Source organism: Talpa occidentalis, unplaced genomic scaffold (assembly GCF_014898055.3).
Source record: "Talpa occidentalis isolate TD23 unplaced genomic scaffold, MPIMG_talOcc4v2.1 talOcc4.8, whole genome shotgun sequence".
In the NCBI taxonomy this organism is placed as follows: Eukaryota; Metazoa; Chordata; class Mammalia; order Eulipotyphla; family Talpidae; genus Talpa; species Talpa occidentalis.
Genome location: NW_023605194.1, coordinates 68,713,999 through 68,738,776, shown reverse-complemented (window position 1 = coordinate 68,738,776; position 24,778 = coordinate 68,713,999). Strand labels below are relative to the sequence as shown.

At 49.9% G+C, this 24,778-nt stretch overlaps 1 protein-coding gene across 3 annotated transcripts in view; it reads right to left on the bottom strand.

Annotated features, from left to right (window-relative positions):
* The window catches only part of PTPN14 (protein tyrosine phosphatase non-receptor type 14), a 143,358-nt gene that overhangs the window by 58,100 nt on the left and 60,480 nt on the right, over positions 1-24,778 (bottom strand). For all 3 annotated transcript variants that reach the window (XM_037496802.2, XM_037496803.2, XM_037496804.2), the window contains 2 exons: positions 19,763-20,090; positions 9,465-9,634 (listed from right to left, as the gene is read on the bottom strand). In XM_037496802.2, coding sequence (XP_037352699.1) covers positions 9,465-9,634; positions 19,763-19,936 — 344 coding nt within the window. In that variant the 5' untranslated portion in view covers positions 19,937-20,090. The remainder of the gene's footprint in view (positions 1-9,464; positions 9,635-19,762; positions 20,091-24,778) is intronic.

Below are 24,778 nucleotides of genomic sequence, written 5' to 3'. Positions count from 1 at the left end.
CCACATCCTCCCACAGGCCCTTGTCAGACTAACGCCCTCGGCTGGGGCGGCTCAGACTCCGGTTGGATCACACAAGAGCCACAGCGTGAAACACGCAGGGCCCTGTGCGCCCCAGAGGCTCCCGCAGCTCAGGCTTGGGGGACTGTGGGACGTGCCATGCAGGGTACCTGTCACCTCCTCTTCCTCTCCACCCCCTCACTCAGCACACCCCAATTTCAGGCCCAGGCCTGAGGATCCCGGATAAAGGGAGAGCAGAGAATTCAAAGCACCTACTCCCTGGGCCTCCCTGCCCCCAAGCCCTTCCAAAACACACTTTTGAAATAAACACCCCAATCCCAAACCCACCCGTTGATGATACACCCACAAATCCCAAGAATCCTTTATGAAGAAATGATGACCTTAAAAAAAAATCCTCGCAGCACAGCTGGCAGGCCTCAACACGACGGCTCCTGGTTGTTTTCCCACTCCCTGCTCCTCAGCCGAAGGTAAACACCGCCGTGTGGGATGGCCATGTACGACTCAGCTTCTGGAAAACTAGAATATTCTGAAAGCTTCACCCACGCTCTATTACTAACCTTTATACTCCGTGGGCTGGATACAGAATGTCTCAGTTTCCAGCCACAAGGACTGATAAAGAAGCCCCTGGGATCAAGACTGAGCAAATGAACCAACCAACAAGCCTCTCTCTGCAGTCAAGGAACCCGCCAGATGAGCGGTCCTGAGTGAGCAATGGTGGCACAGCAGTACCTGTTTTTGATCTGCCTTTGAGAAGGTCAGAAGATGCCACCAGGGCCTCCCTGGTGACACAAGGGGTTCAGACGCAACCAATGAAGCTATCCCGCAGCCACTGCAGCACAAGTTAGATCCCGGCCAGGGAGCTACCCACATGGCGCAGATATCTCCTGTCTCCCCGCTGTTCCCTTCAGCAGTGGATTTCAGTAGATCTGCCTGTTCTGCTTCCCACTCTCTCTAGTGAATCCTCTCACCACCACCCACCCACCCACCCCCACACCTCTGGCGTACACACCAGTTCTTGTATGTATAAATAAATAAAGCTTAAAAAAAAAATGCCACCAAATGCTAGGACACATGCTGGCCAGACACCGAGACCGTGTCAACACCCGCAGGCTGACACACGGCAAGTTGTACCAGGTCCCTGACACCACTTGTCCCCTGCACTGTACCCCCGCACCAAGCCCCTTGTGCCATGTCCCCTGAGCCATGTCCCCTTACTTTTTCCTATAAACTGTACTTTAAGGACATCTCGCTTCATGGACAGCGTCCGATACACTAAGGACTCCAACACAAAGGCTCGTATGACTGATGTGTCCGATTGACTTACTTTTGAAATTCTGATTTTTCCCTTCATTTATTGGGCACCTACAGTGAATACTAATATCATGCGATGTTACTAAAGAACACTGATTTATTTTGCTATTGTCCTCCTCCCCTAAAGGGGAAAGAATAGGAAAGAAACACCTAGAGTAGGGTTAAATTCACTTTATTGGTCTACCCTTCATTGTGCCAGTGAGCTCCCTGCACCACTTATTACCCCTCTGGGTGGAGGACAGAAAGTAAGTCTCTGCATCTGGAAGATTCGAACATCAAAGTCAGCAAGAAAGAGTCCTCCTGATTTAATGAAGAACAGTTGACTCCACAGTCATCTTCACAGTTGAGCGCAAGGAAATCCTAGTTGAACATACAGATGCACCTAAGGTTCATCCATCCAGTTTCCTGGAGAAAATTAAATCAATTTCCTAACATCTCCGAAGACCCTGCAGGGTTTTCCAGTGAGTCAGGGCTGGAGGTAGCCAGCGCTGCATTTCTTTCTATTTTCAGACTTGCAGGTGGTGAAAAGTGTTTTTGTTCCCCTGCAGATTTTTCCTTACTCTTCCTTCTGGCTCACACCCATCCCAGTAGAGTCAGATCCACACAGAGTTCAGAGTGGACCACACGGGGCCAGAGAACAAATGGGGGAGGCCACAGAGGTGAGGGAGAAGCTGTCCTGGGACCGCGGTTCAGCCCTTAAATTTGACCAGGGTCCTGGACACCTGCCTGCCACATTCTGTCTGGTCTCCAGCCACCCTCCTCTCCATCTGCACCACTGGGGCAACAAGTGAGATGAAATTCCAACATCAGTGGCTTCTTGAACTATCTAAACAGCTCTGAATCGTCATCCCCAGAGAGAACAGGCTCCAGTTCCACAGTGCACGTGGGGACGGGGAGTGATGGGGGACAGGTGTCTCTCAGCAGCTGCATCACCCAGGGATCCCCACTGCATTGAGTCAGCCTTGAACGGAGACCCTGTTTCTCAGCCTGCAGATGAGCTTTAAACAGCCATGAAAATGACATTTCAAAATAATAAAGATCTGGAGGAATGAAACAAATGGAGTAAAAGGAAGCGGAAACAGCAGCGTAATTAATTAGAGCTTTAAAAGAGGGGCTGGGGCAGGGGGAGGGACTGCGTGGTGAATCACACGGTAATGTGGACCCGCACTGCCGCCACTAAGTAAATAAAATAGGAAAGAACATAAAACAGAAAATAGGGGGCCTCCCCGGTGGCGCAGCAGGTTAAGTACCGCGCTGTGGAGCTGTCCACAGCCTCTGCAACACCGGTTCGATTCCCCGCCGGCCAGGGAGAAACCCACATGGCATGGCAGACCTCTCCTGTCTCGCCCGCTGATCCCCTCAGCAGTGTCTTCAGTCCGTCTGCCTGTTCTGCCCACTGCTCTGTCTCTGGTGAATTCTCTCACCCTCCTGCGCCTCTGGTCTATACCCTAGCTTTTGTATAAACAAACATTTAAAAAAAAAAACCACAGAAAATGAAAGCGTGGGAGCCTGGTCTGCAGAGGACAGTGGGCACGTGGAGGCGGGCAGCCACATCCAGGTAGGGAAGGAGAGCGAACACACGAGCATCTGTGCCCCTGGAACTGCAGCCTGAAGTCCTGAGCCCAAGAAGGAACTCACACCCCACAAGGCCCTCCAGGGACACCCACTTCTCCGACTGGCTTTGCCTTCGGATGCCATCAGCCCCAAGACAGAACTGAGAGCGCCCCATTACCATTATGACCTGATTCTCCCATTACTCACAGACACCTAAGGAAATGCACCAGCCCTCTTTATGGCCTACAGGTCCAGATGCCCACAAGGGCACTTATCCTCTGTCAGCAGAGTAATCCCAGGTGCTGTTCTTCCAAGACAGGTGCCGCCTGGCCGAGGACATGCCCCCTGCCGGCTCCTAAGGCCTTCGGGTAATGGTTGACCTTACCAGGCAGTTTCACTTTGAAGACTAGAATGATGTCCAGAGGACACTATTTTAGAGGGGCCAAAATGTTCCCTAAGAACAGGGAGATCACTGAGGCCAAAAAGCTCAGAAAGTTCCAGCAGGCCCCAGATGGAGGACACCTGGAACGGGCACCAGAGACACAGGGGTTCAGATGCAGGACAGAGGCCAAGACTGCCTGTGATGATAGAGGCCCTGGGCTGGCCAAAGCGGGGGTTTCAGTGTTCTGCTCCCAGAGGAGATCACCTCCAGGAGGGCGGGCAGCCCCTCCAGTGTGGACAGGCGGCCACAGTGTGGGATGGTCACCTGACCTCATGAGGCCCACCAGCAGCTCCTCTGAACGTGCAGACAGACCCTTCCCAAGGAGGAACGCCAAAACAAATGTTTTGGTGAAAAGCATGCGCCAGAATTTAAAATCTGAGAACCCAAGCATGTAGTCAGCAACTCCATCTCTGAAGCCTCCATGCACACTTCCAAAACAGCTTTTTCGTTTCTTAATTGATTAAACTTTTTGATTTTCTTACATGGTTGTCCACTTTTATACAGTATTTGATTTCTCCCCCCGGTGTAGTCCCCATAAATCTCTTACCACGGCACCTGTGAACCATCACCATGTCCCATGTGCTCTTCCCTCCCCTGTTTTGACCCCTCACTCTCCCACTCCCCTGCTGTAGGCCTCAGAGCTATAGTCTGCCTGCGAGGTTTGTCTTCCCCCCTGCCTTTGTTCCATTTCCCTATATTCCCCCTGTAAGTGAAACCATCTGATATTTTTCTTTCTCTTTCTGACTTATTTCACTGAGCATCATCCCTTCCAGCTCTATCCATGTTGCTGCGAATGGCACGAGTTTATCTTCTTTGATCAACTGAGTAGTATTCCACTGTGTGTGTGTATAGACCAAAACTGCTTGGTCCAGTCATCTGTTTGGGACCATTTAGGCTGTTCCCGTATCTTGGTCATTGTAGACAGTGTTGCAGTAAACATAGGGGTACAGGTTTCCTTGGGTAGATTCCTAGGAGTGGAATCGCTGGGTTTTTTTTTAAGATTTATTTATTTATACATACAAGAGCTGGGGTACAGGCCAGAGATGTGAGGGGTGAGAGGATTCACCAGAGACAGAGTGGGGAACAGAATAGGCAGACTGAATAAAATACACAGCTGAGGGGAGCAGTGGGTGAGACAGGAGAGGTCTGCTGGGTCCCTGGCCAGCCAGGGATCAAACTCGTGCTGCAGAGGTCGCGGACAGCTTCACAGAGCTGTGCCTAACCCCTTGTACCACCAGGGAGGCCCAAATCGCTGGGTCATATGGTAGATCATTTTTAGTGTTCTGAGAGTCCCCACACAGCTTTCCACAGTGATTGGACCAGTTTGCACTCCCACCAGCAGGGTAAACAGGTTCCTTTTTCTCCACACCCTCGCCAGCATTTGTTGTTGCAGTTTTTTTGATACGGGCCATTGTCACTGGTGTGAGGTGGGATCTCATTGTGGTTTTGCTTTGCATTTCCCTGATTATAAGTGACATTGAGCATTTTTCCATATAACTATTGGCCATTTGCATTTCCTCTTTTAAAAAGTGTCATTATAGCTCTTCTGCCCATTTTTTGACTGGGTTGTTTGTTTTTGTTTAGCTGTGCGAATGTGGTCTATACACACAATAGAATACTGCTGAGCAATCAAAAAGACAAACTCATGCCATCTGAGGCAACACGGTGGAGCTGGAAGGGATCATGCTCAGTGAAATAAGTGAGAAGGATGCATGGTGTACAAATATTTTCTCCCAGCCTATGGGTGTCTCTTCGTTTTACGTACTGTCTCTCTTGCTGTACAGAAGCTCTTTAGTTTGATGTATTCCCAGCGTTTTATCTTTTCCTTCATTTCCTTTGCTTCTGAGGGTGAGTCCTCAGAGTCCCCTGTTTCTGAGGTGTGTGTCATAAAGTGTGGGGCCTATGTTTTCTTCCATGTATTTCATGGTTTCAGGTCTTTTACATTCAAGTCTTTTATCCATTTTGAGTTGGCTTTTGTGTGTGGTGTGAGGTAGTGGTCTAGTTTCATTCTTTTGCATGTAGTGGTCCAGTTTTCCCAGCACCATTTATTTTTTTTTTTAAGATTTATTTATTTATGCAAGAACTGGGGTGTAGGCCAGAGGTGTGGGGGGTCAGAGGAGTCACCAGAGACAGAGTGGGGAGCAGAACAGGCGGATCCATTGAAATCCACTGCTGAGGGGAGTAACAGGGAGACAGGAGAGGTCTGCTGTGCCCTGTGGGTAGCTCCCTGGCCGGGGATCAGACTCAGGCCGCAGTGGCTGCAGATAGCTTAACAGTGCTGAGACTTAACCCCCTGCATCACCAGGGAGGCCCTCTCAGCACCATTTATTCAAGAGACTTTCCTTAAAAATGGCCTTTGCTTTTCAAAGCCTTCTCCTGAGTACTGGAGGGCCTTCCTCGTATAGACAGACCTGGGAAGACCCCAGATGTGAACTCACAGCAGGGGCCTGGGCCAGCAGCACTCTGGCCTCCCCTGATGCTGGGAAGTACCTTCTATTTGACCAAGAATTCCCCACCTCTCACAAGACACTTTTTTTTTTCTGTGCCCAGAAAAACCTGAAAACCATGTGTTTATAATGAGCCGGTTGCTATGCGAATCATTCCAACACATCACAAACACCCTTGCTTTGAGTTGGGGGAGGTCCGGAGGGGGGTGGGGGGGGACACACAGAGGCCCTCTATGGGACAGCAGAGCTGCAGGAAAAGGCTGGGAAACAAAAGCCAAATGAAAGAAGTGATGGTGGTCTCATCCCCTGGTGGCCTTTAGCCAGAGGAAGAGAAGTAACATTGGGAAGCTCCAGGGAATGGGTCTCGTGGTCTGGAGCGGGTAGGGCAGACTGGCGTAGTTCCTTCCACGCTGTGGGCTCAGGCTCAGCCCCACTTGCCTGCTCACGTCTCCGGCTCACCATCTTGCATATTCTGTAGCGTGTGGGGCCTCCAGAAACGCTGTTCTTTTATCTTTGCCTTTGATGACCACCTAAGGGTGAGCCTGAAGCACCCCTCTTCATGTTAGATTCTTTTATATGAAGACCAGCTCTTCAAAACTCAAATCCAGGAGATGCGAAGAGAAGCAGTGAGTCACAGTGGATGTCAGAAAGCACAACGCCTCGGGCATCCCCTGGTGGCGCAGGCAGTTGAGTGCAGCACTGTGAGGCTGTCTGCAGCCTCTGCAGTGCAGGTTCAATCCTGGCCAGTCGGCGAGAATCCTACATGGCACGGCAGACCTCTCCTGTCTCGCCCACTGCTCCCCTCAGCAGTGTATTTCACTCAGTCTGCTTGTTCTGTTCCCCGCTTTTTCTCTGGTGAATCATCTCACCCTCCCATGAGTCTGACCTGTATCCTGGTTCTTGTATGTATGAATAAATAAATGCTTAAAAGAAAAAAAAGCACAATGCCTCAATGTCCTAATATAAAACACCTGCATTTGATCACTTTGATAAAGCCAATGGATCACCTTACTCAACAGTTTGCACTCAACACCAAGCCCTTTCTGCTGTGCTCAGGAAACTATGAACCTGCAAGTTTTCAAAGGTGGGATCACCTAGAGGTAAGAAATGAACACACGCCTTCTACATGGATCTTTCACTCTCCCCATGTGCTATTACACATGGGTTCACCCCCTCACCCCCAAGTGGAGTATTAATTCTCAACTTTTTGTCCTTATCCAGAAGGAAAAAGGAGAAATAGCTGGTACCACAAATGCCCGAGAACCTCCTTTACACCCGTCTTGCAGGAGTCAAACGCTGCCACCATGTGCCCAGGGCACAGCCCAGGTGGCTGCAGGCACCAGCTGAGCGTTTGAGCACAGACGGTGCCTCCTCTGACATGCAGCCCACAATGGAAGACAGATTCTCACTCTAATCTGTGTCGTGTCTCACTCTGTGGGGCACCACAGAGACGGACTGTGTGCTGTCAGACACGGAAAGCCCATGTGCGCCGGCCATGACAAGTGTGTCTCCACTTGGGATGCCTGTCACTGGGGTAACACGGAGCCTGGCTGAGTCACCATGGCGAGATGAGCGGGGCCGGCTGTGGGGCCGTTCCTCCAGGGCCCACCGCCCCTTGTGCTCCTCCTCAGCCCTACAGCTGCGGGGCAGTTCCCACTTTCCCTTCCCACCCCAGGTGACTGAAGACCTCCCAGGAAGCCCCCGACTCTCCCAGGGGACATCAGCCACCTTCACTTTGGGCTTAGCTCGGCTCGTCCACTGGTCTCTAACTCCAGAACCAGTGATCGGGAGCAAGCCAGGCCTCCTTTCCACGCCAATGCACGTGCCCACGACCTGCGGGTGCCAACAGACTCACACCAGGTCTTTGTGGTCGGCCTCTTCCCAAGTATTTCAAGCCCTTTTTCTTTTCTTTTACCGCTATACCCTCTATTATTATTCCTTCCCTGATTTGTGACACTCTTTTCTCTCTTTTCTTTCCCCAGCTTGATTTTTTTTTTTTTTTTTTTTTTTGCGTACAACTGGTGTGCAGGCCAGAGGTGTGGGGAGTAAGAGGATTTCCCAGAGACAGAGCAGGGAGCAGAACAGGCGGATCTACTGAAATCCACTGCTGAGGGGAGCAGCAGGGAGACAGGAGAGGTCTGCTGCACCATGTGGGTCGGCTCCCTGGCTGGGGAGCCAACTCAGGCCATGGCAGTGACAACAAGGAGAATTAGCCCCTAGGCCACTAGAGAGGCACCAGTTTGAGTCTTTGACTTACTATGATACCCCTTGTCCTATTCCAGTTTTAGGACCCGCTGGGGCAACACAAATTCATTCCTACAGTGCTGAACGAACACACACACACACATACACACAACCCCCCCACCTCCTAACTTCCAGGTTTTACCTGAAATCTACACACTTTAGTTTCCACTTTAAATGTCTCTCAGGGGCCTCCCTGCTGGAGCAAGGGGTTAAGTCTCAGCACTATCAAGCCACTGCAGCACGAGTTCAATCCCCAGCCAGGGAGATACCCACAAGGCACAGCAAACCTCTCCTGTCTCCCCGCTGCTCCCCTCAGTAGTGCATTTCAGTGGATCTACCTGCTCTGCTCCCCACTCTGTCTCTGGTGAGTCCACTCACCACCACCCTCCTGCCCCGCCTTGGCCTACACCACAGTTCTTGTATGCATAAATAAATCTTTAAAAAAAATAAAATGTCTTTCAAGCTTCAAACTATTTTCTTGGTTAGTTTTTCTAATCAAATTACAACAGTTGTCATGTTGGAAAACACTTCAATCCACCTCATTCATTTCCACAAACCAAGCTAATGGAGGGGGAAAAATTTTAAGACAATGGAAAGAAGTCCTTCCAGCCTCAGGCTCAATCACCCTCACCCCCAAAACCTCTTCCTCTATTCAGGTTTTGAGATTTAAACACTTTTGGTTTCAGCTTATACATGCAAATATATACAGTCTAATAATGCAGCCATAAGTTTATTTACCTGGAAAATGAAAAACTCTAGAGAGTTTGAGGTCAACTTCACTGATTTGCAAGTCTTGATGAATCAGAACCCCTAAGGAAATTGCTTTTTGTCACCAGCAGCTTCCCCACCCCACCCTAGAAATTCTGAAGAGTTCCACGGCCGGGCAGCCCTGGAACCTGCATTCCCAATAAACACTCTGGTGACAGCCACACAGCAGACCCTGGTCCCAGCGACACCCGCCCACGCGGGGGTCTCCTCTCCATACCCATCCGGTCATCCACTCTGCACCTGCCAGCCTGCCAGGCCCACGTCGACATGACTTTAGTGAAAGTGTGTTCTCGCACTGAGCCAACTCCTTGAACTCTGCTTATTACTGGCCGTAAGTTTGTGCCCCAAGCCTAACAGAACCCCCTCCCCACAGACAAGCCTTCAAATGCCCAAAGCTACTGCACCCTCTCAAGTCTTCTTTCTCTGAGCCTGAACAGCCCTTTGCTCCATACAGCACGTTTCTAACCCTTTACTCGTGCAATAGCAGACCTTCTGGCCCAAGCCCTCAGTTGGGGCTCGTCAACACACTTCACACAGGGTCACTCACACCCTCGAAGCTGGCCCTTCAGACACTCTCACACACACTCACACACACACACACATATCCCGCCCACCAGACCAACTCTTCTATTTCCTCTGAAGCCCCACAGCCGCCACCCTCCAAGGAACCAGGCACCTACCTGGTGGCTTCTTGCTGAAGCCAGGACACATTTGGAACATAGAACATGACTCCAAAGAAAAGCAGAGGCTCATTAGCGAATTTGTCCAGATGTTTCTTCAGCGGTTTCTCCAGCTCCACCCATCTTGCCTGCTGGCTCTTGCTGAGAAACCAAAGGCCAAAGTAGTGTGTCTAGAAGAAAGAGCACAATAGGGTCAGCTCCTGTCCCCAGGACAACCTACACAGAACACAGACACCACTGCCCGCGTCCTGGCGCCCGGCTACCCGAGGATCGCCATCCCTGACGAAAGTAGGGACAGGTGGGGAGAAGTCACGTACCCCATGAGGACTGCCACCCAGACCGCAGAGGCCCATCCATACCCGCTGCCCCTCCATCCGCACAAGACAGCCTCCAACGCAAGAGGGGCCACATAGCGTGGGGCAGAGCCGACTACCGCAGGTGGCAAGCTTTCCCGGCAGCCTGCCCACACAGCATGGAGCAGCTGGCAAAGGAGCCCCCACACCTGCTGCAAAGCCACTGATGACTTAGCGCCTCGACAGAGCCTCCTGCCAAACCACGCCTTGTGGCGGCACCCACCTGGGGCCGGAGTGTAATGGAAAATGGATTCGCTCACTTTGAGCTCAGCAAAGCACTTGAAACCACATCAGCCTCTACCACTTCATTATACATGAACTGCAGCAAATCTTCCCCATTCCAGGCTTGGAGAGAGGAAGGACCCCCCTCGGCACAGCTGCCACAGGGGCCCTGGTGGCTGTTCTTGGCAGATTACAGTGGGATTTGATAAATGAAAGTTAGATTTTCACCCTTGGACTCAAAACCTCACCAGTTTAGTTTTGAACATGCTAAATGATTAAAACAGGTACTTTTATGCCGCCAATCCTGTCTTTATATTAATTCATGCTAGGATTTCAGGATTAGCACAACAATCACCAAAAAACAGATCACTGCTTTTGAAGCATCTTTTCACATTTCAATTACAGTCTAGGATGGCTTACAGCACACCTGGAAATCTGCCTTCAAAAGCATGTCTTCATGACGATGTGTCATTTCCAAAGGCGTTCAATCTGCGGCCGCATCCCCACCCAGCTGGCCAGCCCTGTGGTGGTGACTACATCAGTCCCCGCCATGACCCCCCAAATCCCTAGTAAGTTCTCTCTGACTCGGTGAGAAAACCAGACATGCTCTTGCCAACGTCAAATTACAGACCCAGATTTTCCAAAGGATGTTCCTGAAGGGCTGTGCTCGCAGGTGGGGGCCACGATGAGACAGCTTTCCTCCGTGCTGCTCTAAAGGGCACGTTCATGGCAGAAAGCCATGTGATTCTCAAGCACAAAACACCAGCAGGGCCAAGGCCATTTCCACCCACTCAGACAATCTTGCTGAGTGAGTGCTGACCCACTGCTAATTCCCCAGTATCACGAGCCCATTTGTGCTTTCACGGTGACTGATGATCAGAGGTCTGAAATGTGGCCCAAGAGAAGGCAGTGAGGTCAGTCAATCTCCCAACTTTTGTACTCACTGTTTCCTCCTCCCTCTCCTCTTCCTCATCATCACCACCACCATCATACTCACCACCACCATCCTCACCACCATCATCCTCACCACCACCATCATCCTCACCACCACCATCCTCACCACCATCATCACCATCACTACCACCACCACCACCATCCTCACCACCATCATCCTCACCACCACCATCATCCTCACCACCACCATCCTCACCACCATCATCACCATCACTACCACCACCACCATCATCCTCATCACCACCATCCTCCTCACCACCACCATCACCATCCTCCTCACCACCACCATCACCATCCTCCTCACCACCACCATCCTCACCACCATCATCACCATCACTACCACCACCACCATCATCCTCATCACCACCATCCTCCTCACCACCACCATCACCATCCTCCTCACCACCACCATCATCCTCACCACCATCACTGTCATCCTCACCACCACCATCACCACCATCACCATCATCCTCACCACAACCATCCTCCTCACCACCATCACTGTCACCCTCACCACCACCATCACCACCACCACCATCATCCTCACCACCACCATCCTCACCACCACCATCCTCACCACCACCATCCTCACCACCACCATCATCCTCACCACCATCACTGTCACCCTCACCACCACCATCACCACCACCACCATCATCCTCACCACCACCATCCTCACCACCACCATCCTCACCACCACCATCATCCTCACCACCACCATCCTCACCACCACCATCATCCTCACCACCACCACCATCCTCACCACCATCATCACCACCACCATCATCCTCACCACAACCATCCTCCTCACCACCATCACTGTCACCCTCACCACCACCATCACCACCACCACCATCATCCTCACCACCACCATCCTCACCACCACCATCATCCTCACCACCACCATCATCCTCACCACCACCATCATCCTCACCACCACCATCCTCACCACCACCATCATCCTCACCACCACCATCACCACCACCCTCAGTGCAGGTAAGCGAAAGCAGGCCAGTATCAACAATTCTTTCTATCAGTACTACTGAGCCATAGAATTAGAAACCATAAAATTAGGGGCCCCCTGGTGGTGCAGGTGGTTGAGTGCAGTGCTGTGAAGCTGTCCGCACCCTCTGCAGTACAGGTTTGATCCCGGCCCGTCAGGGAAGATACCCACACGGCATGGCAGATCTCTCATCAGTCTGCCTGTTCTGTTCCCCGCTCTGTCTCTGGTGAATCCTCTCACCCTCCCACATCTCTGGCCTGTATCCTGGTTCTTGTACTAATGAATACATAAATTAAAAAAAAAAAAACATAAAATTAGAACCATAAAATTAGAAATAAATGAGCACAAACCCACGAGTGTTTGGCATGATTTACTCTCGTAGCTAAAAGCTGTCTTCACTGGGGGCCCAAACCTCACTCAGATCAAGACATTTACTCAAATGCACAATATTCAGGTCATAAAGGGGCCTTGGTAAGTGGACATTCCATCCCCCAATTTGAAAAAAATTCCATTTTTACTGATCTTACCTTTATCTATAAGGCTGGTATTTACTTCCTATCTACCTCACCCTTAAACCAGACAGGTTATTTTCTCATCGAAAAGACACCCAAAGAAAACAGTCCATGACGTATCCGTGCATGCACACCCTGGAGGAGAGGAGCAGGTACAGGACACCATGGTCAGGCCCCAGCCTGCGCCGTAATTCACACAGCAGAGCTCCAAGTGATGAAAGGAGCCATTCTAAGGGAAAAACCTAGCTCATGCAGATTTTTTTTTTTTTTTTGTTCCAGTAACATGCTTCCTTTGGAAGCATCTTCCAGAGGACAGAGGGTGTTTTGGGGCAACTTGCCATGCAGTTACCCAATAATTACATGACTACTCAAGAAATGGAGCTTCCAGGGCAGGGCAGAATTGGGGGCAGTAGGTGAGACAGAGTACATGGTTTCTCCCAACTCAGAGTCAGATCAGAATTTCAGAATTGTGTCATTCAGCTGCCAGGTGGGAAGGAATGAATTCACCTGACCCCCACCCCCATCGCTTTGTGATGCTCCGTCCAAAGTACCCTTCTCAGCCCTCATCCTCCCTCCAGCTACATCCCGACTTGAGGATTCAGCAGGGGAGAAAGAGCCCGTCCCCAGGTTCTGACCCTGCTCTATCCAGGCTAGTGCCGCAGCCCAAGTTTATTCCACCCTGTCTATGCAGCAGCTGCAGAAAACAGACTAGGGATTGAACCTGTCTCTCAACTAACAGGCATGCATTATGCACCCCTGTGCTAACCCAGGACCCTTTCCCCCAGACCTGTGGAGACCCCACCAGGCTGTTTATCCTCACTTACAATTTAAATTCCAGTGGAATTCTGGAATCTTAGCCTTGTGCTACATACTGCCAAGGACGTGGGGGCTGGGGGCGGGTAGTAGATGATTGCAAACAGAAGTCACCGCCTCCACTAGCAAAGACCCCTGTGCTGGTGAGCCAAAGCCTGGCTTTACTGGCTTATCTCTGAGGCTCCAAACCTGAGCCAGGTCAGCTCATGCCCAGGACACCTCTGGGGGCAGTAGAAACCCCGCCCATTTCTCTAGTCTTCCTGAAGACGTAGCTCTGGTATCCTGAGCTCAGGAGCAACCTCACACAGTGATGAGAAAGGAAGGCAGAGGGCAGGTTCCAGGGAGAGAAGCACAACTCCGAATCAACAGGCAGACCAGCAGTGAGAAACAGCACAGAGAACGTATTTTCATAAATAGCTTCTGGGTTGCTTTGGTTTGGAGGTTTGAATTTTAATCAGTCGTGTTAGTGCGTGCAGGCATGGAAAAGCATGCCCACTTCTTCAGTGGCAGGTTGGGGTATGGATTCTTTAGTGTCAAAGTCAGTTGAAAAGGCTCAGAGGGATAAAGGCCTTTAAGAACAGCCTTGGGCATCCTGCAATCATCGGTCCATTTCTTTGTAGCTAAGGGGCTACACGTGCCCCAGCCCCCTGCATTGGCTTAGGAGGCAAGGGCTTTCCAGGGTCTGCTTTTCTGGTTTCATGAGAGAGGGCACAGCTTTCTTGCTGTTTGTAAGCATTAGGTGCTGTCAGGCAATTATTAGGAATTAAATCGACGATCTTATCTCAAGTATTTTGAAGACTTAACCATCTAGAAGCGAATGTTTAAAACATCTTGCACAAACTAACAGACGGCCTCTCTGTAAAGGGCAGGAAGAACACGGTGCAGGTTTTCTAATATCCAGCAGGACGGGTAAAGGAGGAGTCAGAGTCCTCAGTGGTTTTTGCAGGTCTTTTATTGGGATTTACCCGGTACACAGCAGGCAAGGGTGCTGGGGGGCCGGGAGGCTGGCAGTCCTCCCAGCCCCCAGCAAATCCTCACTCTATCTGGGCTCTCTGGTGATCTCTGCTTCTGCTTCTCAGGTTCTACTGGTGTCCCCATGACGCCGCCCTTAAAAACCCAGTCTTAACCCAGGTGAATCCCATCTACCTAGGCCCACACCCCATTCCAGGTGCCCACCAGCAGGCATGCATTCAGGACTGCAAGGACCCATCATCTAGCCTGATGGCGGGAGGGCAGAAAAGCCTGATATTTTTTCTTTACCCTACAGTCCACCCCCTCAGGGTTTTCTGCCATATAGTCTTCATATATACAATTTTCTTGGCAAACATAATGCAGCCATGGGCCACAAAAGCAAATACATCACAATGTAACAACAAAATACAACAGAACACAAATAAGTCCAGGCAGGGCCCCAGCCTAATGGCAAAAGACAATTATTGGTACCAGCAGATGAGCCACCAAATCTGCTGCCGAAAGCACTGCTCATATGAGGGAGGGGAACCACTCACGGCATCTACTGTAACACACCAGGAGCCGTCAGGCTTTCTGGCCTTCTCTGGCTTCTCTAGCCACACACCGCATCCACCCCCAGGATGCACTCACTCTGGGATTGGTGATTCTATTCTACTGTTGGGGGTAATAGCCAACCCTTAGGGTTTCTGTCTGCTGTCGCTCCAACACTCGGCTTTCATAGCCACTAATGCGACACGCAGACCCCTGCACTCAGGCCAACCCACTGCACAAGCACATGGGTCAGGGATCCAAACTCTACATGCGACCTCTCTTGGGTCCTCTCTTCGGCTTGGGCTCCACCCCAAGCCACGTTCCCCACCTGTCCCCCAAGGACAGGTTCCTCAGCTCCTCACCCTCACTCAGGAACGAGCAGGGCATCACCCACAGGTGATTTTAAGAGACTCACTGGTCTTCAGCATACTTAGGCTGCTTAACAGCCATTCAGGGCTTCCCAAACTTAGCATCAGTACCAGCTTTTGCCTTCTCAGTTGGCTTTTCTCCTCTGCCTAGCTGCTGGACATACTCAGGCTGCTTTTGGCCATCAAGGCCCACTGGCCACCCCCAGATTCTCAAAAAAAATATAACCTGCCAAGGTCCTCCACCTTCTGGAGGACCAAGTCCAGAAGCCCAAGTCTGTTGGCCTCTCCCTGCATCAGCACTGGCGAGCTCCGAATCGTGGACCCTCTTCGCCGATGATTCTTGCTGCCTCAGGGGTCATTGGCTGGTCCTCTCAGGCATCTCCTTCATGCGAGGTCTAGTCCTGCAGTTACCAGACCTTGTCCCTCTCCTGTGCCGCCATGACGCCTCCAGCGTTGTCACAGCCAAACAGTCTGTTACTCCTTAGTTCCTTCAAACCTGTCTGCATGGATCATCTTGCCAACTTACGCCAATTGTAAAGGCAGGACAGGTCACTGAGCAGGTTTTCTATGATCCAGCAGAACAGGTAAAGGAGGAGTCAGAGTCCTCAGTGGTTTTTGCAGGTCTTTTATTGGGATTTACCCGGTACACAGCAGGCAAGGGTGCTGGGGGGCCGGGAGGCTGGCAGTCCTCCCAGCCCCCAGCAAATCCTCACTCTATCTGGGCTCTCTGCTTCTGCTTCTCTGCTTCTCTCTCGGCTTCTCTTTCAGCTTTTCCTCGGCTTCTACTGGCGTCCCCATGACGTCGCCCTTAAAAACCCAGTCTTAACCCAGGTGACTCCCATCTACCTATGCCCACACCCTCTTCCAGGTGGCCGCCATCAGGCATGCATTCAGGACTGCAAGGATCCATCATCTATCCTGATGGCGGGAGGGCAGAAAAGCCTGACATTTTTCCTTTACCCTACACTCTCTCACCAGTGCTTCAGCTGCCAGACTGTCAGAGGCGGCCATGAAGGGCCAGAGCCACACAAGCTCGAAACTCCCACTGAGGCAGGGGAAGAGGTAAGGGGGAACTCTCCGGGCTGGCGAAGCGCTGCCACATCACAGGCCAGGGTTTGATGCAAACAGCAGCTCTGGCAGGTCTGGATTTCTAGAACAAACGAGTGCACCACCTTCACTTCCTGGTCAATCTTTTCATAAAAGCACAGGAAAAATAACTGCAGGGTAGCACTGACCCAACAGCAGATCTCAGAGCCAAGAAAATCACTCTTCTGCGGCGACACTACTCCCTCCAAATACACAAACCCAGGAAGACAAGGGAGATTATCTCACCTCAATCTGTCTGTGTCGTAGACGCTGGGCCACAGCACATTGCTCACTAAGCCAACAAGATTTCACATCCTACTCTCTCTAAAGACAATAGGCAAGCAAAGACCAGAAATTCCCCAGTATTCTACCCTTCAATTGCTTTGTAATCAGCGTTGACTATTTTAATCTCCTCTGCAAATACAAACAAATGTGGACGTAGTTAAGCAGGCTATAAAGCTGTGAATTCCACTGTTATCTGAAAGAACCAGAAAAAGGTGCACTCATTAATGCTCCCATGAACACACACCAGTTACCAATCCCAAAAAGATTAGCATAAAATCAAACATAGAAAATGTCTTAAGTAAGTCAGCTTTTCTTTGATAATGAAAAATGCATGTTAAGATTCTGTATCTTTTTTATAAACTCTAGTTATTGTGAAAATAGCAAAAGGGAGGATGTTTCCACCGCAGATAGCAGCTCTGGGTAAATCAGCTTTGAGTAAAGATGGAAATATAAACTGGCAAAAGAAAAAAGGGTAGTTTAGGGGATAACCACCCACCCTATGAAATGGTTATGGGATTTATTTTTAGGTAACTGTAAAAATCAAAACTCACACTCTCACCTTAGGCTCAAGAGTTCTCAAATTCACCGTTCTCAGGAGAGTTTGTTTTCCAAATAAAACAACAGTTGTCTGTCTTGGAAGAGCTCAGCCAGGAACAGCAATCACGTAGCTTTGTCAGAATATTGTTGTCGCCTTTATTCATTTTTTTTTTTTTGGTAGAACATTTAAGCACTTTTTTTAATTTTAATTTTATTTTTATATTCCCCATACAACTACAACCCCCTTATTTTGACCCCAAGCCCTCCTTTCCCCCACCCCCACCACCTATAGAGTGTCTCTGGTTCATAGTTTTTTGTTGATTTTGATATTTTCTTTCTTATAGTTATTCTTTTTCCTGGTCCCTTATTTAAGTTTTCTAGATTCCTGCTATGAGTGACACCATCTGGTATTTTTCTTTACCAAAGGACACAGAAACATCAATTCCAAAGAGCACCTGCACCCCTATGTTTATAGCAGCACTATTTACAATAGCTAAGCTTTGGAAACAGCCCAAATGTCCAAAAATAGATGACTGGATCAAGAAGATGTGGTACATATACGCCATGGAATATTACTCAGCATTCAAAAAAGATAAACACATGCAATTTGCAGCAACATGGATGGAGGTGGAAGGGATCATGCTCAGTGAAATAAACCAGAAAGAAAAAGAAAAATATTCATTCTTTTTAAATAAAAGGAGGATCAAAATTATCTCTAAAGGAGAACGAATGATGTAAAAAATATATAAATTAAAAATAGAAATTAAAAAATCAGGAACATACAAAAAAGTTCTAAGGTAATCCCACCATACTTTGTATTTTTTTTAAAGATTTATTTGTGTATTTATACAAGAACCGGGGTACAGGCCAGATGCATGGGAGGGTGAGAGGATTCACCAGAGACAGAGCGGGGAACAGAACAGGCAGACTGACAAAATACACTGCTGAGGGAGCAGCAGGCAAGACAAGAGAGGTCTGCCGCACCACGTGGGACCCTCGCTGGCTGGCCAGGATAGAATCAGCGCTGCAGAGGCTGCGGACAGCTTCACAGCGCTGTGCTTGATCAACCGCCTGCACCACCAGGGGAGGCCCCATACTTTGCATTTTATTGGAATTCTTTACAGACATTATTATTGATAACTTGGCCCCCACAGCTACACTTAAAAGGCACACAAAAGTCAAATTAATTTTAATAAACTACTTAAAATAAGATATTCAAGTTACTGTGCTTTCAGGACATAACCAATATACAAGTGAGTAAGGAGCTATTTTAACTCTACAGTAAGTCCTCAATCTGACACATGCGGAACACCATCCTGTCCTGTGGCTCACAGAAGCATCACCCATCTCAGGTCACGTGAGCTGCACCACCAGTGCCAACAATCTCCGTGGCCAGTGACCACGGACTGGACAACACAACCTCCAATCAATAATGACCATCTAAGCGCGGAGAAGCCCTGCTACTCTGGCTCAGTGTAACCCAGACTCCGTAATTATAGCTGCCTAAAGTGGAGCATGCGGACTATGAAAGGGGAAGAGCCTGGCCTCTGGAAAGGCTGCAGGTGAGTCTAGATAACCTACAGGCGTCCAGGCAGAAGCCTGCCAGGCTGTGGCAGAGTCCGAGGCGTCTCTGTGCCCCAGCAGCCCAGATGCCATGGGCACTGAGAACACATGCTTGTATGTGTGCTTGTCACAGAGTCACTCCTCTGGAATGTCTAAGGCCAGAGGATGCAGAGCTCTAAGGCCAGAGGATGCAGACATGCACAGAAGGACACACACGAGGGGCCTCTTCTCTAGAGGGGAGCCCAAATGTCTTCAGCTGGACCTGGGTATGCTCACAGCCCCACAGCAGACACAGACAGCAAGGCCAATGAGGAGTCTTCTGAGCAACCAAGCAACAGCCTCTCACTAGCCCCCAGCCTCAACGGCCTGCTCTGCTCTCCCAAAACTCTACTTCTCCTTCTTGCTCCTCTCCACGGAGGAATACACAGAAGTAAGCAAATAAGAATAAAAGCAGCTGGGAGTACCCCCTTGGGCCGTGCATGGGAGTTCACTGCTGGGCGGTGGATAACGCTAACTACCAGCTTCCCATTAGCTAATTTAGAGAGAAAATGGGGCAGAGACTCTAATTTCCATCTCTCTCCCCTCAAAACCAAAGGGCGGGGCCTCCCCGGTGGTGCAGCGGTTAAGCGCTGGGTTGCGAAGCTGCCCGCAGCCTCTACAGCGCCGGTTCGATCCCCGGCTGCTCCCCGGCCACCAGAGGAGGGCCCCACATGGCGCACAGACCTCTCCTGCCGCCCGCTGCTCCCCTCAGCAGTGTACTTCGGTCCTTCTGCCTGCTCTGCTCCCCGCTCTGGCTCTGGTGAATTCTCTCACCCTCCCGTGCTTCTGACTATACCCAGTGCTTGTATAAATAATAAATAAATAAACCTTAAAAAAAAAAAAAAAAAAAAACACAAAGGGCGGCCCCAGTCCAAGCCGGCTCAGGTGAGGTCCTGCCCCTCCCTCAGGGCAGAGGGCGGGGGCCACGGTCCATCAAGCTTGGAGGAGCAAGATCAAGCAAACAGGATTCTTGGAACACAAGTCAGGGCCAAAAGTAGGGGCAACGAGACAGTGCCTGCTGTGAGCAGCCCCTCTCCATAAGCCATCCGTGTGCATTTACCTCCCGCAGCTCCAGCCTCTGGGCGACCGCCTCCAGGCACTCCTGCCCCGTGCTCTCCACAGAGAGTGTGCACTCGATGACGTTGCTGTCCAGCAGGCGGATGCGGGTGACGAAGCAGTTCTTGCTCAGGACGTTGTAACGCCGGGTCCGGCGGAGCTTCAGGCCAAAAGGCATGGTGCTGGGGCCTTGGGACGCCGCGCCCCTCTCCTAGTGCCCTGCTCCCCAAGCTGGCCTCAGCAAGGCCGTGACGGGGTGACGACACGACCACTTGCACTCCTCCAGGGACAGAAGTCAACATCCATGCCCACGGTGGTGCCCTGTGGGATCACTGCAAGAGAAAGTGGGGCAAGATCATTTGCAAGGTCACTGGCTGCAAGGGAAGCTGTGGATGGGGCACTGTGGACATGCAGATGCCACAGCCTGCAGCCCTGTGGCCCATGTGTCTGGGTGGAGTCCACGTACTTTCCCCTTCTCTTTCCAGGGTCAAACAATAAAATCCACTTGACAGGTGGAAAGTTGAGGTCCAGAGAAACCCACAGAACTCATCCAGAGCCAATGCAAGGCCAGAGTGCTGACGGATGGCCACGCAGCTCAGATCACGTTTTGCTCTGTAAGACCCCGTCTGCTGGAAGTGTAGGAGCGGAATCTCAATGCTTACCATTTTAACTGTGAAATAAATTCTCATTTCAACATCATTGGTTGTTAATGGGGTAGATTCTACAGTCCTTGCTTTACAGATAGAAAAATCACGGCTCAAGGATTCAAGGGACCCACTCATCCTGGACTGAAAGTTCTTATTCCTCCTCTGTGACACGGTCTCTCTCCTCCAAGGCCATTATTTACTTTTATTTCTATGTTTATTTATATTACTTAATTATCTTATCACTTTGGAATGGATACAGTTTGGAAGGAATCACATTTAACATGGTCAGCAACTCTCTACTTTCTAAAAAGACTTTTAAATAGATGAATCCACTAAGGCACTAAAATCACAACTCCTCTGTTCTTTTTGCACCAAATACTTGCATTAGATGTGGTGCCGTCATCTCATTCTTTCACAGAATGCTTGGTGCAAAAGCCTTGAAACCAAGTTACAGTAATTTAACTTATGAACAAGATTTACTGAAACCTAAAGTCCCCCAAATGCCAATGACGGCTTCACTACCACAAAGAACACAGGATGAAACAACAAAATTGGCCAACAGATGTGAAAGTAAGTTCATCGTCCCTTCTAAAAAGAGAGCTGCAAATTAGACCACAATGAGGACCCCCCACCACTCCCCTGAGCCCCCAACAAGTGCTGAGAGGATGTGGAGAAAAAGGAGCCTGTTCATAGTGGCGAGAGTGTGAACAGTGCAAGCATTCTGGAAAGTGATCTGCATTTGTCTTAAAAACCTGAAATATGGAAATACATATGACCCAGCCACACCCCTCTTGGGCATCGATCCAGAGTATGAAACCCCATAAATCCAGGTGCTCTGCTAGGCTCTCTGAGTCTTCACTTGCAATAGCTAGGATAAGGCAGCACCTAAACATCCATCGACTGACGAATGGATAAAAAAACATGGCACATCCACACCACAGCCTGTGAAAGGGTAAAACAGCCATTTTCAACAAAATGAATATGCTGCAGTGAAACTTAAAACATTGGACATTTACACGGCAGACAATGGGATAAAGTAAAACACTTTCAAAAATCAGTGATGTAAATAAACATCCCAAGGGTTCCAGGTTAAGAGCCCAGGAAGGGGGTGGGAAAAAGAGACTTCAGCTTCCACACCGGACAGCAAAGCTCTGGCCAAGAGGCTGGTTAACCGTGTGTCCCAAAGAAGCCAATGTCCAGCACCCTCTGTCCAGCCTCAGCCCCCACTGAGCTGACAGGACCACCTCCTGCCCAGAGGAATGTCTATTCCCTCCGATGTCAGTGGGTCAGTGGTGCCACAACCCTCACCCACAGCCTCCCCGCTGAGCCCCCTGCCACTTGCCCAGACGAACATGAAAACCGGCTTGTTGGGATTCTTGACTTAATAAATAAATGGTTTAAGTATTTGGAAACCACTCCCTGTCAGAACCTCCAGCCTCCTGGGGGCTGCCCAGGGAGAACCTACAGCAAAGTAGAACTCACTCCCCATGTGAATGGCTAGCCCCCCATGTTGCTGACCCCCAGCATGGACCCACGCCCCCAGCCCTTCCCCCAATGCCACCCTCTTACACCCCTCCCCCATTCCAACATTGCCCCAGCACCGCCTCCGCACCCCATCCCCACCCACGTCCCTGACGCAACCCTCTGCACAGTCCCCTCCCCACCCCACACACACATCCCTGACTACAGCCCCCCCATACCTGCCCCACGCAGCCCCACGCAGCCCCCAGCATGCCAGGACAGGTCGGTATCTCTCTGCTGAGAACATGCACCGGCATGGCACTGACCTAGTAAGAGACATTTCTGAATCCCTGTGTGTTGGCTGAGGATCCTGTTTCCTGCTGGCCTGAGATGTGCAGGGGAGTGTGTGGTAGGACCCACACCATGAGGATGAGCCCCCTGGATGCAACAATCCCACATCTCCAGCCAGGCAGAGACGCCATTATCAGCTCCAGAGCGGCAGGGAGCCTTGAACAGCAGGAGCAGGACTCTGTGGGGTTGCTCCCTGCAGGCCCCCAGTCGCCCTGGGTGCCTGACCCCTCCACACTTTCGAGTTCAGCCATTTCTAAATTGTTCTAGGCGTTTCCAGCTGCCTTATAGGATTTCTGCAGATGGAGGTGAACTTAGAGCACATTAGGTCTTGAGCAAGGCAATTCAGGAGCAAGGGCTTTGGGGGCAGCTCCCAGAAAATCCCCAACCATTTAAGTGGGTTTGAAAACCTCCAAAGTCTTCCAGTGGGCAAACTCGCCAGATAAGGAAGGTGTCAACAAAAAGCTATAAGAAAACAGGCTCCATCCTGGCAAAAGTCAATTAACTGAAATGGAGATGAAGAGGAGGGTTGAAGGGAGAAGACTTTTGGGAGTTATAAAAGCAAAGGCCACAAAAAGTAAACGAAAGAAAGAGCCACATATGAATCTCAATTAAGTCAGGGTTTGACAAAGAACCAGCTTGGAAAGACAGAGACAGGGAGATCCAGAACTGGGAAGATCCAGTGGAGGGATCCTTTCCTCCACTTTCTGGTGGTGGGACTGGGGTCTGTGGGAGGTCAGCCGGATGCCTGTAACTTCCAAATGGTTAAGGCGACAACAGCCATCAGTGCACACACCAAAGAGACTCACTGCTGAACACAGGGCCGTCTGCCTGGGCAGGGCAAGGCTTATGTGGCACTGATTTTCCCTTCTCTGTACACCTAAGCATTTTGATAACCAAAATTTTTCACAACCATCATTTTCATAACAAAAAGATTTTCTTTTCAGGAAAAAAAGTCACTTTCCATGCAGGCCCAAAACAGGTCCTCACATGCCCCCTCCTTCACGGACTTCTGGGACCCTCCACACCAGCGACCGTCATCCTAGTCACCCCTGCTCATCTCCAGAGACGAAGGATGGTGAGAGTTCATTTTGACTCTGCCCCACCAGACAGCAGTCCGGTCTTCCCACCCTTAAAATACATCCTTGACCTTGATGGCAAGCTCGAGGCACTCACTGAGCTGTGGGGAGCACTCCCAAGTGCTCACTGAAGACAGACTTTCAGGAAGGGTCCCCGCAACATCACCCCAGACAGAGCATGTACCAGCCTGGACCACAGGGTTAGGGAAGCTCTTAGTCCTTTTTGGCTTTTACACTTTCATAGTCTGTGAATTAATTGTTCATCATGTTTAAGTCAAAGGACCCACAGTTCACCTCCTACTCCCCACCCCCACCACAGGCCCCACCATGCACACAGCCCAGCTGCCTGCCTCTTCCTGCGCTTTGTCCATGATCAAGAGAGCAAGCACATAACTACCCCGCCCCAGTGGAGGTGATGTGAGTCCCCTGCCAGGCTGTACCCCAGTTACACAGTCTGGCTCCCTGCAACCTTCTCCCTTTCCCCACTTGTTTCTCTAGGTTCCTATTTGTTGCATCAATGCAATTAAACCTATGACTAAATGCCAGGTTCTCACAGAAGAGTGTGATGACACTTCAGTTTCTCCTGATGCAGCATGTTTGTCAAGAGATAAAATTAGGGTATCATCATTGTAGTTCCCATATGGTTTTAATCAAAAGCATTCTTTAAAAATTTAACACACTTTTATATTTCACTTTAACATACAGTGCTAGGATCTACTTTCAAGAATATACCCAGTAAAACATCTACTCAAAGGCTATAAAGTGATAGGTTTTAATAACAAAGATGAAAAAGGAAGAATGCCAACTCTTGATTTTTTCTCAAGATTAAGAGTAATTTACTTTAATAGCAAAATATAATCTACTCATCCTCAATCACTGAGGCATATCTTAGGAGGACGACAGCACTGGATGAGCAGGTTAACTGCCTGACTATTGGGAGACTGGAGTTATTTGGAAGCAGCAGCAAAGTTGGGAATGGCAGGAAAAGCACCACAAACTCTTCAAACTTTCTAGCTCCCAGCTGGTCGGTCTGTCAGTCTATCTGTCCATCTGTCTGTCTGTCGCTCTCTGTGTGTGTGTGTGTGTGTGTGTGTGTGTATACACATATACATACATATATTCTCTACATCATTTTTCATTTTTGTATAATGGATGCATTTTCATCTTGGTTATAGTCCCCATACAATTCCCGCCACTGCTGTTTTGATCCTACTCCCTTTTACATCATTGTTCATTTTTAAACAATATTTGCTTCCCCCTATCCCCTCAGGTGGAGTCCCCATAGAATTTCCTTCACCAATGCACCTGTGCACCATTACACCTCAGTCCCCTGTGCTCCTCCCTCCCTCCCTCTGATCCCTCTCCCTCCTCCTCCCCTGCTCAGGATGTCTCTAGTTTATAATTGTCTGTTTTTGCTTTGTTGTGTTTTGTACTGTTATTATTTTTTTACACTGATGTTTTATTTGGTTCCCCTATATTCCTGCT